The 16,008-nt window shown below is 47.2% G+C and overlaps 1 protein-coding gene across 4 annotated transcripts in view; it reads right to left on the bottom strand.

The window, feature by feature from the left end:
- Positions 1-13,959, bottom strand: part of RASGEF1B (RasGEF domain family member 1B) — a 70,118-nt gene extending 56,159 nt beyond the window's left edge. The window contains exon 1 of one of the 4 annotated variants that reach the window (XM_029600150.1): positions 13,852-13,959. Coding sequence is in view for 1 of the 4 variants with exons in the window: in XM_029600129.1 (XP_029455989.1) it covers positions 12,892-12,912 (21 nt within the window). In the remaining 3 variants the exon portion in view is untranslated. Of the gene's footprint in view, positions 1-11,072; positions 11,197-12,891; positions 13,100-13,437; positions 13,767-13,851 lie in introns of those variants that run through there. The other 3 variants (XM_029600134.1, XM_029600129.1, XM_029600142.1) reach the window with 3 other exon arrangements.
- Between the last annotated feature and the right edge of the window lie 2,049 nt (positions 13,960-16,008).

Raw genomic sequence — 16,008 nt, 5'->3', positions numbered from 1 at the left:
CTGGGCAGGGGATGGGGGAGGAAGTGAGAGGGGGCTGCAGAGCAGGGAGAGGGAGATACTGCAGAACTTGCAGATAAAAGGGGAATGGAAAGAGAAGAGCAAATGTTGCAGGCAGGGAGTGGGGGAAGAGAGAGGGGAAGATGTTGCAGGATAGGGGGTGGGGGGGGAAGAGGGGAGACATTGCAAGGCGAGGAGGTTGGGAAAGAAAGGAGGATATATTGCAGGTTAGAGGGCGGGGAGGGATAGAAGGAGAGAGCACTGGGGTTATGTGACAGGAGAGAGTGTCGGTGGGAGTTGGGAGGGAGGGGAGTTTGCACTCATCTGGCAATCTGACCCCTATCCCTACACCACCCCCAATTAAAAACTCAAACTACGGTATGCCTATGATGTAGGCCATCAATTAAAGAAAACAACAGACGAGGTTACAAGAAAGCAGAAGTGTTTTGAAATTGTTCATCTGGTCTTGGGAGAAGTTTTGGAGAAGGGCTCACTAAGAAAAGATTTTGCCCTTGGTGGGAGTCTGAGACAGGAGGAAACTGCCCCGTCTGAAGAAGGCGATATTAAGTTGTTCCTGGCCGAAAGCAGAGAGTCGGCCAGAAGCTCACCAGAGTTGGAGAGGTTGCTGACATAAAGGAAGAGAGCTGCCTTCTTAGCAGCTGCCTGGGAGGACCTAAGGTAGGAGGGTTGCTGTCCCAAAAACTGACTTGTTTGGGAGGGCAGCTGTTATTGCTGCTGAAAGTGACAGGTTTATTTTTTTTTGTGCTGTTTTGGATCCTTGGGATCCTGCCAAGCACTTGTGGCCTGGATTGGCCACTGTTGGAAACAGGATGCTGGGCTTGATGGACCCTCGGTCTGACCCAGTAGGGCAACTTCTTATGTTCTTATGTTCCCTCATCTCTTGCAAGCTCCAGAAAATGGGGTAGGCCAGAACTTCTCAAAGTGGGTTCAGAAAACCTTCAGCTTGGCTCACAAGCGCCTCAAATGGCAGCACCTTCCTGGTGCCAGCAGCAGCAGCAGCGGCAGCATTAGTAGTGGAAGTCAGCGTGGAGCCTGTGAGCCAGCACACCCTCACAGGTCCTGCAGCGGCACTTGCCTCGCATTAGTTTCTGTGGTAACAGGAAGCCCTGTTCAAGGAGGGATCCGGGACGCTGCAGGGCCCGTGGGCTTGCACTAACCCCCAGACCCCCTCCCCCCCCCCCATGCTGACTTTCATTAGTAATGCCTGTGCTGCTTGTACTTCATTCGTGCTTGAGCTCAGCCACGAGGGGAGGGGAAGGGAGGGCCGAGTGTGTACGAGTCAGTGGAGATTGCCACCACTCTGCTCCTCCCTCTCACCAAGAGAAAAATGTTACCCCTGTCATCAGCCTGCCCTCTCTTCCCCCCAGCCCAAAGGAAAATGTTGCCTCTGATCCTTAGCCAGGGGGATGTTTAGAGGAAGAGCAATTTGAAGGGAGGAACGAAATACAGGAGGAGTCTGAGGGTTGGATAAGATGGCGAGGTATTGGTAGTAGAAGGGGAAAAGGGGGGGGGGAAATGACTGGGGGATGTAAGAGGAGTTGGGGGGGGTGAGAGAGGTGAGACTGGAAAATGAGAAAGATGATGTGGGAAAAGTGAGGAGGGGATGGGGGTTTGGGGGGTGAGAGGGAGGGGATGACAGAGGATCACATTCGGAGGTCATAAGAACGGTTTGGAGGTCGCAGAGGATCAGCCGGGGGATGCGAAAATGGCTGGAGGGGATGGGCCGAGGCGACGAGAAGAGTGGAGGTTGAGAGAGGGGTTTCTGCTGGATGGGGGAGGAGGTTAGAAGGAAAGGGTGGATAATGAGAGGGGATGCGCTGGCCTGTGAGGAGGGTGAGAAGGAATGAGGGTTAAGAGAGGGGCCAGCACCCGGGATAATTTCTTTCGATCGTCCTTTGGGGGGATCATATGAATTTAAGTTCGGAAAGCCCTGCGGTAGGGCAAACTGTCCAGCTCAGGGCTTCCCTTTGAATGTGATAAAGGAAAACTTCCTATCTATGGTCTGAGGCTTCCCAGGAAGTCCAAATGTTACTCTGTCCAAGGCTGTGCAAGGCATTCACTACAAGACTGGAAACTGCCAGACTTTTGCAGGTGCACAAAATACATTTGCAGAAAAGAACATATATATATATATATAGAATATACAGAGAGGATTACTTCATGCAATCAGGAATGCTTCTAAATAAAACTAAATAAATAAATGTGATCTGGGACTGGAGAGTTATTGTTTACATTATTCAAAGCTATGCCAAGACAAATTACATTTTTTAACAAATCGCCTTGTCTGTATTTTTTTTTTTTTTTTTTTTTGCATTCTCTCAGGTTGCTACTGGGTTAGCAGAATGGCTAATGTGGAGAACTTTGTGCTTTCCACTGCTAGGGACTCGTCCTAACCTCTCCCTCTGTATTATCCTAAATGCTCTTTAATGCTTGCAACACATCTGCCTTGTGAAGTCCTCTTAACCCCCACCCCCAGCACCAAACATTCTTTCGCTTCTCAAGGGCACTGGATCACTTTCAGTACGTGTGCAAGCTTTCAGTCATCAGCAGTACCAACTGGCAGAGAAATTATTAAACAAAGTCCTTTTTTTTTATCTGAGATGAGAAGGGAGATGGTTAACAGGTTCATTTGCATATCAAGGACCAGAATGCTCTCTGGGCTTGCACAGCTGTGAGTTAGCTGTGCCGGACCCAGCTTATGGGAGCAAACTAAAAGGCTTCCTGGTGAACATATGGACATGCAGGTTCTTTGTTACCTTGAAATAGGAAATTCTGACACTTCCCCACTATGGTGCTTTTACTTATGCTAATCCTGACTTTTAGAAAGTTGCACACTAAGAAAAACATGTCAGCGGGGGGGGAGATCCAGCTGCATTAAACCCATTTCTAGTCTAGGATATTTTACACTATACCCATTTTGCATGCCAGTTCATTTAGTGCTATTCTAAAATGCATTTTAATTCCAAAACATAGGCTTTATTATTTTTTTTTCCCTGTAAACACAAAATGAGCATTTAGCCTTGGTTCAACAGCAAGAGAGGCAAATCAGATCGTACTAATGTCTCTCAGGCCGATGCTCAGTTGAATGCACAGCTTTACATGTGCTTGGACGCGCGTTTTGAACGCGTGTCCGAAACCCCTCATGCAATAAGGGGATTAGCGTGTCCAAAATATGCGTCCAAACCAGCGGTTAGCTAATAGAGCTCATCACATGTAAATTCATGTTGATGAGCGTTATTAGCAATTACCCCCCCCCCCCGCCCGATGCAAAAAATTGCCATGTGGCTATGGTGCCCAATTTAAAACTGCAAATTTAACGCCTGCCTGGGAGCAGGCATTAAAGCATGCGGTGCTCAAGGGCCAATGAAAAAAAAAAACAAAAAATCCTGCTTTCTATGATTCCTCCTATTAGTATCTTAGCGATACTAAATAGGAGGAATCACAGAAAGCAGAATTATGTCCCTCTCGACTGCTTAACAAAAAAAAAAATCCTGCTTTCTGTGGTTCACATGTCAGTGAAAGGACCAATCCCCTTTCAGAAGGCCGTCCTGAAAAGGGATTGGTCCTTTCACTGCCAAGTGTCAGTGAAAAGGACCAATCTGGAACAGCCCTGCTGGAGGTGGGCGGGAGCTCTGGCCAGGCTGTTCTAGACCCACAGCCACTTCTCTTAGGCGCACGATGCAGAGCGCTAGGGACGCACACGTTACCCACTGCGCATCCCTTTTAGTACAGCAGCTCATTTGCCTATTGCATCGAGCACCCAGGACAGGAGGATGTGAGTGCGTTCCAAAAACACGCGCCAAGTTTGGACGCATGTTTTTTACGCATTGATATTGCATCGGCCTGTCTGTTTGTTCTTTCTATCTTTGTATGTGTCCCACCCTCTCTCATAACTTTTGAACATCTGCGTCTAGCTCAGCCAGAATTGATGTGGAGGTAGGTTGTTGGGGGTGACATTAGACCGTTTTAGTTTTCAAACTTTGAGGATGCTTTGGGGAGAGGGGGAGGAGTGGGAGGGAACAAAGTTGGGAAGTCTGCCATGAGCAACTGAGGCGACAGAGAATGTTGCTCCTTCTGCTTGTTACTGAGGGGAGCTCCCCATCTATGCCACCTTAAATGAGCCCCAACCCATCAGCTCTTGGAAACCCAATCACGGTCAGGACTGGCTAGCACCCGGATGGCAAACTGCCTGGGAAGACCCAAGGAGCTGTGGGCTACCGAAAGCAATGGCAAATTGCTGCAGCATCCTGCCAAGAACGTCAATAATACACCAGGATCTGTGAAAGAATGCTACCAGTGAGGGAAACTCAGCTTTGGCCTTCCTGAAAGCTCCCCACCCTCCGCAAACATGGACCCAAGTAAATCAGAGTGCTGCCGCTGCTGCTCTGACCGACGTTACAGCTAAAGAAAAACGACAGCGTCAGTGGCTGAAGAGAGACCTCGTGGAAAGAGGTGTTTTTTTTAAGTCAGTGGCTGAAACCAAACAATGCAAAAAGCAAGTATCTTCCAATAGAATGGAATGGAGACCAAAAAAAAAATCATTGTAGAAGGGGGAGGAGTTGATATGGAAGTATGTGGACTTTTTTGGCGTGCAGGATTTTAATGGCTATTTTGAACTAACTGGAAGACTTAAAGAAGCTGAGGCTTCAGGGTGACGCTGACAGCATTCCCACAGTGCAAGTTAAGTAACTGCATTCCTTTCTGTGCCATGGGATAATGTTATTTTTATATCAGCAGCCATGGACTGTTATTGTTCACGGTGGTATCTAGGCTACATTGTGCCAAGCACGTGGATAAAAAGAGTCCAAGGATAGGAATGAGACCATGTGAGGGAGAGGCGCAGTCTGCAAACTGTGATTAACCTGACGGTGCTGCAAGCAAAATGTCTTTTCCATGTTCTGTAGGTGCTGAGCTGGGCATGCCAGAGACGTGCATCTTATCTTGTGATGAGCATGAGACAGAGATTGAAATAATCAGACTATCCGGGAGCTCCACAACCACCTGACAAAGTGCTGTAGGTTGGCAACATGGATAGAGAGCATGACTTCAGACTGTAGTCTACAGAAAGCTTGACCAGGCATTTAAGGAACAAACAGCATGCAGCGTACTAACCCGGGAGCAGCTTGGATGTTACAAAAGAACAAAATGTCTCTGCCTGCACGGTCCGTGGATGAAAGAATTCCAAGTTTCAGAACGAGAGGGTGTGGGCACGCTGACCTGGCTCTGTCTGCAGCGTGAGCTAGGCCATCTGAACCTGGAGGGAACTACAGCGAAAGCTCAGACCCTGAAGTACCTACAGCAACTAAATGTAATCCACTTTGAAGTGCCTGAAAAGCAGCATATACATTTTAAAAAATAAAATTAAATAAGCATTGCTGTTGTTGGAAGGGTGAAAACCTCCATTCAGTGTTAAAATGAGGGGGGAAAATCTTCTGAAGGATACTCCTGGTAGTCTGGTGTAGCAAAAATGAGAGGAGCCGGGTGGCACTTTAGAGACTTAACCAATTTATTGAAACATGAGCTTTTGAGGACAGAGTCTACTTTATCAGATGCATGAGGGAAAGACCTGTCAGACAAATCTGATTGACTTTTTTCATTGGGTGATTAGAGAACTGGATCAAGGAAGAGACCCCTCGATGAGATTTACCTGGATTTCAGCCCAGCTTTTGATACTGTCCCACATAGGAGGCCCTTGAATAAAATGAGAAGCCTGGGTGTTGGCACTAAGAAGGTGGAGTGGATTACAAACTGGTTGTCTGACAGGAGACAGAATGTAATGGAGCCTGATCTGAAGAGAAGATTGGAGTTAAATGGAGTGCCTGAAGGATCGGTTTTGGGACAGGTTCTGTTCAATATCTTCGTGAGTGACTTTGTGGAAGGGTTAAAAGGCAAGGTTTGTCTATTTGCAGAGGATCCTAAGCTCTGCAACAGGGTGGACACACCTGAAGGTGTAGAGAGAATGTAAAGTGATTTAAGAAAACTTGAAGAGTGGTCAAAGACTTGGCAGATGGGATTCAAATGCCAAGAAGTGCAGGGTCATGCACCTGGGTTGTGGTAATCCAAAAGAGCTGTATATGATGGGGACGAAAGATTATTGTGCACAGACCAGGAGAGGGACTTGGGGGTAACTGTGTCTGGCGATCTGAAGGCAGCAAAGGGATGTGACAAGGTGATAGCTAAAGCCAGAAGGATGCTGGGCTGCATCGAGAGAGAAGAATAACCATCAGGAAAAAAGAGGTGATACTACCCTTGTACGGATCCTTGGTGAATACTGTGGTCAGTTTTGGAGACCACATCTCAGACGGAATAGAGACAGGATGGAAACAGTCCAGAGGAAGGCCACCAAAATGGGGAGGACCTATGAGGAGAGGCTGAAGGATCGTCTGAATACGTACACCCTGGAAGAGAGGAGGTGCAGGGGAGATATGAGATAGACCTGCAGATATCTGAAAGGTTTTAATGAGGCACAATCATCAAACCTGTTCCATTGGAAAGGAAACTGTGCAACCAGGGCTCACAATATGAAACTCCAGGGAGGGCAACTCAGAAGCAATATCAGGAATATTTCTGCACAGATAGGGTGGTGAATGCCTGTAATGCCCTCCCAGAAAAGGTGGTGAAGATGAAAACAGTAAATGAATTAAAAGGGGAATGGGATACAGATTGCGGATCCCTAAAGGCTTGAAGTGGAAAAAGAAGAAAGGGGTGGTGTACTATTTCTGCATGGGGGGTAGCCTGCAAGGACCACAGTTACCACTGGGCAGACTGGATGGACCATTGGTCTTTATCTGCCGTTGTTATTATGTTACTAGGTTTCCTCTCATTAACACGTTATATATCGTCTTAGAAGGATGCCTATTTATTCATGTTATTTCCACATCTTTGTTTTCCGTTCTTATCCTTTTTCTTCATCTTTTAAAAGAGTGCTCGGTTTCATCCAGTTGGGGACAAAGGCCCTGTTTTTGTGCCAGGGCACTGTCAGAGACTGACTCACTCGTATGAAGGAAATGGTTTCTGAAACGTCTGCACTGTTACACAGAACCACAGAACATGCTGGTGGGTAAGGACCGCGAAGCCCATCCCTTCTGCCCTAGTTTCCATCCTGTTGCAATGCCGTGGACCAGTGGTACTCATCATTTCCAGTTCTTCTTGAGGGGTGCAAACAGGTCGGGTTATCGGGATATCCCTAGTGAATTATGCATGAAGTAGATTTGCATGCCTGCTGCCTCGATTGTATGCAAATCTATCTCATGCATATTCATTAGGGATATCCTGAAACCCCGAGCCATTTGCAGCCCTGGAGGAGTGAAAGGGAAGACCACTGTTGTAAACTATACTTGATTTCCAGTTTTCAAGTTTGCGCAGCCAACGATCTTCTGCACATATCCCAGGCTTTCTTGAATTCTTTTGCTGTTTTGGTCTCTCATATTTCCCAGTGTTACTCCTGGGTCTGGGCTCTTTGAACCTCATATCATGATCTAGAACTTCCTTTCCATTGAATTCCATGCCATCGTGAGATTATTATGATTCAGTCTTCATTTTCCAACACCTTGTCCAAGGTACTCCTCCAGAATAAAAAGCACCAGATGGAGGCAGAAAGAGAAAAAAAAAAGCAGGACTGGATCACTTTCTCCTGGCAAAAGGGAGTTTGGCTGTTAGGGGAACCAAGGATAGGTGACTCCAGCCCTCGAGTGCCGCAAGCCGGTCATGTTTTCAGGACAACCCACACTGCATTTGCACCACCCCCATTGCCTGCAAACGCACCTCTTGCATGTTCATCAATGATATCCCAAAAACCCAACCGGCTTGTGGCACTTGGAGTTTGCCAACAATCTTCAAATACTTCTCAGCTTTGCAAGCTACATCTTTCCTAGGCAGGCAGCTCCACTATCCCATGTCTAAAATATCTGCCTGATCTTAAATCAAATGCTGCACCAAAATAGTTTGCATCCTCCTCCTTTCCCTGCATCTTACACTTGTGTATGTCTCCTGCTGTTCTAAGCACTGGCAATGCATCCTCAGCATTGCATGGGAGGAGTTTGGGCCTGTCGGAAACTGAGACAGCCACTCTCCTGGGTGTGGATTTCATTGGTCTTTGTGGGGTGAATGTTCAAAGCCATTTGCACGCATGAAACATGAGTTTATGTGCAGATAAATGGCTTGTTCTAAAATTGCCTGGGGTTTGTTTGCATAAACATATGTACGTAACCCGATTTTGTGTATACTTTCACACACACAAGAGAGAGGTGCTCTAGAGGGTGGAACTGGGATTTAGGCATAAAGTTCTAATTTTAAAAAATATACACGGAAATTATCCCCTATGAGTTACACACTACAATCAACAGGTGTAACTTTGTGCCGGTTATCTTGTGCCTGCTATTTTGGATCATTTTCAAAGTGGACTTATGGGCATAAGTTTGATTTGAAAACTGGCAATTCTTATGTGCTTTTGAAATGCATAAGTTATGCAAGTTGTAATAAAATTTCCCTCCTTGTCTTTTTTTTTTTTGCAAACAAGGCATCAGAAAATTATCAAAATACCCAAACCGGTTCTGGTCACCCCACAGCATGTATAAGGAAGTATAGGGACATTTTACAAATAAACACAGAGGCAGGCAAACACAAGCTGTCCTCATAATGAAAGTGCACATGGAAAGCTGTGCAAAACTGCCAGCCGTCCCCTGTCATGTGCCAGCGCATTACTGCACGGAGGTAGAAACCAACACACTGAAAAGCCATTCTCAGCAAGATAAGACCGCTGAACCACACAACTGTTTAATGACATGCAATTGGCCTTTCTTGCAAGCAGAAGAAATCAGAAACCAGTAAAGCTTTGCCTCCTGTGTGCTCCTGAAAGGTCTGCAATAACTTTACGAATGTCTGTTTCCTGAAAGTACAAATCTGGAAGTATCTGAAATCCTTACAGAAAGGTTTCACCCAACAAAGCCATCACCTTGAACTAGTCTGCCCATGAAACTTGCAAGGGACAAGAAATGTGGCTGATAACGTTTCCGTGGCAACTATCATTTTTATTTGGCCCGCAAAAGAACCTTTTTTTTTGGTAATCTTTGTGAAGTTCCCAATCTGATACAGCTTCCCGTCCTGTCATTCCCCACAGGCTGCCAGGTATTAGTTTATTGCTATCCGTTCACTTCCAAGACAGGAGATTAAATGCATCCTTTTGCAAGCTACCCCTACAATCTAAATTCAAACATATATAATCTATTTGTGTGTATTTGCTTGAGTGCGTCCTGCAGCTTGCTAAAATATTATATTGCTAAATCCATTACAAAACACATTTAAAAAAGGACTAGAGCTGATATAAATATTGTGACATACCCCCTCCCCCAACCCTAATGCCAAACCACGGTTTAAGTTGTAGCCAGCCTAGGGTGGCAATGTTAGAGACTGGAAGATTTAGTTTAGGGTGTGTCACTGGAGATGCTGAGTGACAGTGAGTGAAGCCAAAGCTGTGTTTTCCCCAACTTAGCACTCGGGGAGGTTGATCCATATTGTAGAATTTCCTTGGGATCTTTTTTATTTTATTTTATTTTGGGGGGGGGGGGGGAAAGGAGTAGAATATGAGAAGGAGGTTTGGATTTGGATGCTTTGTTATTTATTCTTCCCGGTGCAAGTTTTAATGAATTTTGTTTTCTGCTGTGTTGGCTGTAGGCCTGCATGCATAGGTAGAGCCTGATTAATTTGGGGCAAGGGCTATGAAGGTCCTACTGGGAAAGGGAGCAAAGTCAGCACCAATCAGGGGGACACTGCCCCTTTCTCCACACCCCGTAAACTAGACCTATGCCTGCATGTTAAAGAACACAAGAACTGTCATCCTGGGTCAAGCCAAAATCCATCAAGCCCAGAAATCCTGTTTCCAACAGTGGCCAATCCAGAGGAATTGTGGTGTTTATTAGTTGGGTGGCGGTGAGACTCTGTAAAGGGGGGGGGGGGGGGGTTTGATGAGAGATTTTATTCTGTTTATATATAATAAAACTGTTATAATATTGTACGAATGAATGATATGTTCAAGGGGGCCACTAAAGTATTCTCTATTGTTTTTGAGATTAGAAATACAAAGATTTGAACTAAAAGACAAGATTGTAATTCTAGTTTGTATTTTTTAAAGATCTCACAATTGATTTTCTGGCACAAAGGAAATACCGTTGCTGCTGGCAGTTTTCAGCTCAAAGAACTGCAAGAAAGGGCAAGACATAATATATAATACCCCATCACTGTTCATCATAAGGGCCGACTCTGATGCGATTTTGCCACTGCTGACTGACTGCAGAGGTTGGACAATACTAAAGGTGCGCTCTGCATTTTGCATCTGTGGTATTCCTACAATGTTTGTGGCAAATGAACACCGAGCTACTATATATAATCTGTTATTTCCACATCATGGACAATGCTGGACTCAATAGTACCCTTCTGCACTTTCTGCAGTGCTGGCATATAGATACGAAGGCACTCAAAGCCACAGTGGAAAGCTGCTGCTCTGGAGCTGACCAAAACCACAAAAGGAATATCATCAGCCAGTATCGCTGGCTGATGATATTACACCTTAGCTTTCAGGCTTTGCTGGCGATGGATGACCTCTCTCTCTCTCTCACAATTTACGTACGGCTTGGCTTTGCTCTGCAGTCCCAGCTAATCCCATTTTATATCAGTAACCACAGATCAGTGTCGCATCACGATCGACGCCACAGTTCAGACAACAAGCAAAAAAAAAAAAAAATTAACCGCCCCGCTCTCACAAATGTTGTTTTGACCGAAGAGAAGACCCAACGTGCTCCAAGCCACAGCTCAAGTTCACTGGCTGCCTGCAAACTGTTAACAGTGGCACATGATCAAGACATCAAATTACACAAAGAGAAGCACAGGTTTCCCTCCAGCACCAGTCATACCAAAATTGCCCATCTTCTTATTCTTATTTTTTTTTCACAATTGTCTTATTTAATGCACCTTGCAAAATGCCATAACATAAAAATAATAGGGAGGTGGTCTGGAGAAAACTGTGCTAGACAAACCCCGCCCATGCTGGGGGTATTCACCTGCAGACGGGTTTACCGGAGACGCGGAGCGCCGAGGCAGATTGTGGCGAAACGAGAGGATAAAGCGCAAAAACTCCGCGGGCAGCGTCAAGGAAGGACGCGCTGCACGATCGCACTGTCCCAGGCTGTAAACCACCAGCAGCCCGGGAAACATTATCCAGCAGGCAGGGCTTTCCAACTTTTCGCAGCCCATGCCTGCCAAGGAGGCGAGGCTGCTGCTGGGGCATGGGGGGAGGGGGTGCTGAGCAGGGCTCAAGGCCGGGGCTCGCCGGAGCTGTCAGGGGCGAGCGCCCAGAGCTGAGAAACACGAGCAGCGCTCAAGCCCCAGCGAAAAGGCGCTTCAGAGAGCCCCCCCCCCCCCCCCGGACCTTTCTCCCGGGAGAAGCACCTGCCAAGGAGGGCCGGTGATAAACGGCACAGATCAATGGCTCCTGCAGGCTTGATCTCGGCTGACAAAGCACTTATTTCCCTCAGCCAGCCGAAAGCCTCACGCCCCACTCTCTCTCTCTCTTTTCTATTAAAGTGTAAATAAAAATCCTCCGTATCGGGGCAGGAATGCAACAGCCAGAGCGGCAGCGGCAGCGTTTCTCACAGATTCTGGACCAGTTGGGCGATTGAGTTCCCAAAAAATGAAAACACATAAATAAAACAAACCCCCTCCTCTCTTTTACTTGGCATCTGAGCCTTTCTACCTTGTGCCGGGGGGATAACTGGAGTTCCATAGCCTTCAGTAGGGTCGGGGGCTGGCATAAGTTCCAAACTTCTATTAGCTGGGGTTTGTGGGGTTTCCCCCCCCCAAGATTACATTGCAGTCCTGGACTGGTGTTCTGAGCCCCCCCGGGTCACTGAATGTCCGTATGTTCTGCCCCGACTGCAAACCCCTCCATCTGCTCAGGTTAAGCTCATGCTGAGATTTTTTGGGGTTTTTTCCCCCCAGATGCAGAATGGGGAAGAGCCCTCGCGGAATGAGGTCCCCTGTGCCTTACATAACCGCATAGAGAATAAATGTTAGTGGCCTCGGTCTCTTTCACGCAGCCGGGGCGCATGAAACCTAAGAATGGCACCCAGGGCTAGAAATCCTCTTTATACCGCCCAGCTGGCATTTTGCGCCGGGAGAAGGTGCTTGGGGTTTATTGCACTAGGTATATTATTTATTACACAGGCCTGGCAGGCTGGGAAAATATGTGCGTATCTTTTAAACAATTGTTAAAAGCAGGCGACCCACAGAAACACAGCCCTCATCAGGGAGCAAGTATGATCCCGGCATCCAAAAACAAACCAACCCCCCTCCCCACCCTCCAAAAAAAAAAAAAGCCCCTCTTCTCCTTAGCCCTCCTTCCCTGATGCATGATGCAGCCTTACCGTGGTGACCCAGCGCCAACTCTCCAGATCCTCTCCCCCAGCTCAAGTGGGTGAATACCCCTGCCCCCTTTCCGGATGCTTTCCCAGGCGATCCGTAGCCCCCAGCCCAGAAATAAACGCCTGAAATCACAAGGGCAGGAGGGAGGCTAAAGAGCAAAGGGACAGCGCGCACACCCTCCGCAGTCTCTCCCCCCGTATTATTTTGATGTGTGTGTGCGCGTTATAACAGAGGGAACTCCCCCTCCCCCAACACCCCCAGCCACATTCCCGTTACCACCATCAGCGCACGCTTACATCAGGGCAGGAGCTTCTCCGCCAGGGGACACGTCCCCCACTCCTGCCGCTGAAGTCACCCCTTCCCAACAGATGCCACTCACCCCACCCCCCAAGAAAGAAAGAAAGAAACCCCAAAGGAGGTGAGGGAAAACCCTAAGCGTAAAAACGAAATGGCTTTTACCATTACTCTGACGATCACCATGAAAACCAGTTTTAGTCTTCTTTTGAGGCAAATGTGAAACTAGGCTTTTTCTTTCTCATTCTCTCTCTCTCTCTCTGGGATGCATCCTAAAAGTCTGCTTCCGCTCCGGACTGTATTTAATTTACTCCAGTTGTAATTACAGTTTAGGACAAAATTCCTTTAACAGCGAGCAGAAATCATGCCATCTTCTTCATCCCCTCCCCCGCCCCCCAAATCCTTCTTGCCATGCACGGTCACCCTCTTTATAACACGCCCTCTCTAAAACGAGCCTGCTTATCATAGACAGGGACCCCCCCGGCGCATACCCACACTGCCCGCTGCAGGCACGGGGCATGGGCACCCCCGGCATCTTGCCCGATCTAAGGAACTGCACTTCGCCACCCTTCGCACACCTCGACAAAAAAAAAAAAAAAAGTGTACACAGGAGCTGGACGCAGAAAACGAAACCCTCCTTACAGATCCTTACTAATCACAGTAAGAGCAAACAACAAATCCTCCCAAGTTCGCCAGCATTTTTTTTTTTACCTGAATTAAGACGCCTACGATAACACAACGTCGGGGGCAGAAGCTCGGAGATTCTCGGCTTAGAAACGCTGCCGGGGGGGGGGGGGGGGCTCTCGGTTGCAAACACGGGGCTGCCCAACAACAACGCCTAGGACTCCTGGAAGGAGAACATCTGGAGCGGCGGCCGGGAACGCTGCGGCTGTGGCCGGGGGCGGGATGGGCGCCGCCGCCGCCGCTTCGGTTTGCGGAGAGAGAGAGAGACACACGGAGGAGCAGGGACGCGACCTGCACCCGCTACGGAGCGAGGGAGCTGTGCCTGGGAGGCTCCCGAGACTGAGCAGTTCTCCGCCGTCCCTGGGACTGCTTCCCCCGCCCACCCACCGCGCCTGCTCCTCCCCTCCCCTCCCCTCTCCTCTCCCCCCCCCCCATACTCACCCCGGCTGCTTCGGCACCTGCTGAGCCCCGCTGGCCTCGGAAGGGGCGGGGGAGGAGGAGAGGGGTCGGGGATTCTCATATCTAAAGCTGGAAATGTCAAGATATGCTGAAGGGTTTCTCCCCTCCCCCCCCCCCCATGCTCTCTGTCTACAGGGACAAGGCTTAGTGCCTCACTGACATTACTGTTCTGACCAAGTGGATTGTTCTCATCCTAGGCTCACTCTCAGTAAATCAGCTAGTCCAGTGCTTCTCAACCCAGTTCTCCCAACACACTTAGCCATTCAGGTTTTCAGGATATCCACAATGAATATGCATGAGAGAGATCTGCAAAAAATGGAAGCAGTTTATGCAAGTCTATCTCGTGCATATTCATTGTGAAAATCCTGAAAACCCGTGAGTAGCAAGGATTTGTAAGTAATGTTTTCTGCTTCCATTGTATGCAAATCTATCTCATGCATTTTCATTGTGGATATCCTGAAAACCTGACTGGTAAGGTGTGTCCTGAGGAGTGGGTCGAGAAGCACTGAGTTAGTCTATAAGGTGCTACCAGCCTTAAGATAAGAACATAAGAAAATGCCATACTGGGTCAGACCAAGGGTCCATCAAGCCCAGCATCCTGCTTCCAACAGTGGCCAATCCAGGCCACAAGAACCTGGCAAGTACCCAAAAACTAAGTCTATTCCATGTTACCATTGCTAATGGCAGTGGCTATTCTCTAGGTGAACTTAATAGCAGGTAATGGACTTCTCCTCCAAGAACTCATCCAATCCTTTTTTAAACACAGCTATACTAACTGCACTAACCACATCCTCTGGCAACAAATTCCAGAGTTTAATTGTGCGTTGAGTAAAAAAGAACTTTCTCCGATTAGTTTTAAATGTGCCCCATGCTAACTTCATGGAGTGCCCCCTAGTCTTTCTACTATCCGAAAGAGTAAATAACCAATTCACATCTACCTGTTCTAAACCTCTCATGATTTTAAACACCTCTAGCATATCCCCCCTCAGCCGTCTCTTCTCCAAGCTGAAAAGTCCTAACCTTTTTAGTCTTTCCTCATAGGGGAGTTGTTCCATTCCCCTTATCATTTTGGTAGCCCTTCTCTGTACCTTCTCCATCGCAGTTATATCTTTTTTGAGATGCGGCGACCAGAATTGTACACAGTATTCAAGGTGGGGTCTCACCATGGAGCGATAGAGGCATTATGACATTTTCCGTTTTATTCACCATTCCCTTTCTAATAATTCCCAACATTCTGTTTGCTTTTTTGACTGCCGCAGCACACTGTACCGACGATTTCAATGTGTTATCCACTATGATGCCTAGATTTCTTTCTTAGGTTGTAGCACCTAATATGGAACCCAACATTGTGTAATTATAGCATGGGTTATTTTTCCCTATATGCATCACCTTGCACTTATCCACATTAAATTTCATCTGCCATTTGGATGCCCAATTTTCCAGTCTCACAAGGTCTTCCTGCAATTTATCACAATCTGCTTGTGATTTAACTACTCTGAACAATTTTGTGTCATCTGCAAATTTGATTATCTCACTCGTCGTATTTCTTTCCAGATCATTTATAAATATATTGAAAAGTAAGGGTCCCAATACAGATCCCTGAGGCACTCCACTGTCCACTCCCTTCCACTGAGAAAATTGTCCATTTAATCCTACTCTCTGTTTCCTGTCTTTTAGCCAGTTTGCAATCCATGAAAGGACATTGCCACCTATCCCATGACTTTCTTGTTTTCTGATGCTGCAGAGCGCACAGACACTAACACTGCTACCTCTCTGGAAGTTTTATTGCTATTCTGAGATTTTATCTCTGCTGGAGCAACTTTTACAACTGTAGCTGCTTGTTGTTTTTTTTAGTGAGATCATACGGAACTCATCACTTTTTAGCATCTGCATGTTTTAAACATCCTTCGAAAGTATTATTCAGCATTGACTGCATTGGTTATTTTCATGCCACCACAATCCACCCTCCAAAAAATAATTATCCACAGCAAGGTCTTTAGTTATGTCACAACTTAGCACTACGCCTCGCCTAACGCCTGCTCAGGGTTAAACCTGTGGACACCTGGAGGGTCCTGTGGAGCACTGCTCTGACCCACCTGCGCAGGTAACCCTACACTGAGATCCTCCCGCCTACCGGCT

The sequence above is a fragment of the Rhinatrema bivittatum genome, chromosome 1, assembly GCF_901001135.1.
Source record: "Rhinatrema bivittatum chromosome 1, aRhiBiv1.1, whole genome shotgun sequence".
Lineage (NCBI taxonomy): Eukaryota > Metazoa > Chordata > Amphibia > Gymnophiona > Rhinatrematidae > Rhinatrema > Rhinatrema bivittatum.
Note: the sequence above shows the minus strand (reverse complement) of the source record. Positions and strands in the feature narration are given on the sequence as shown.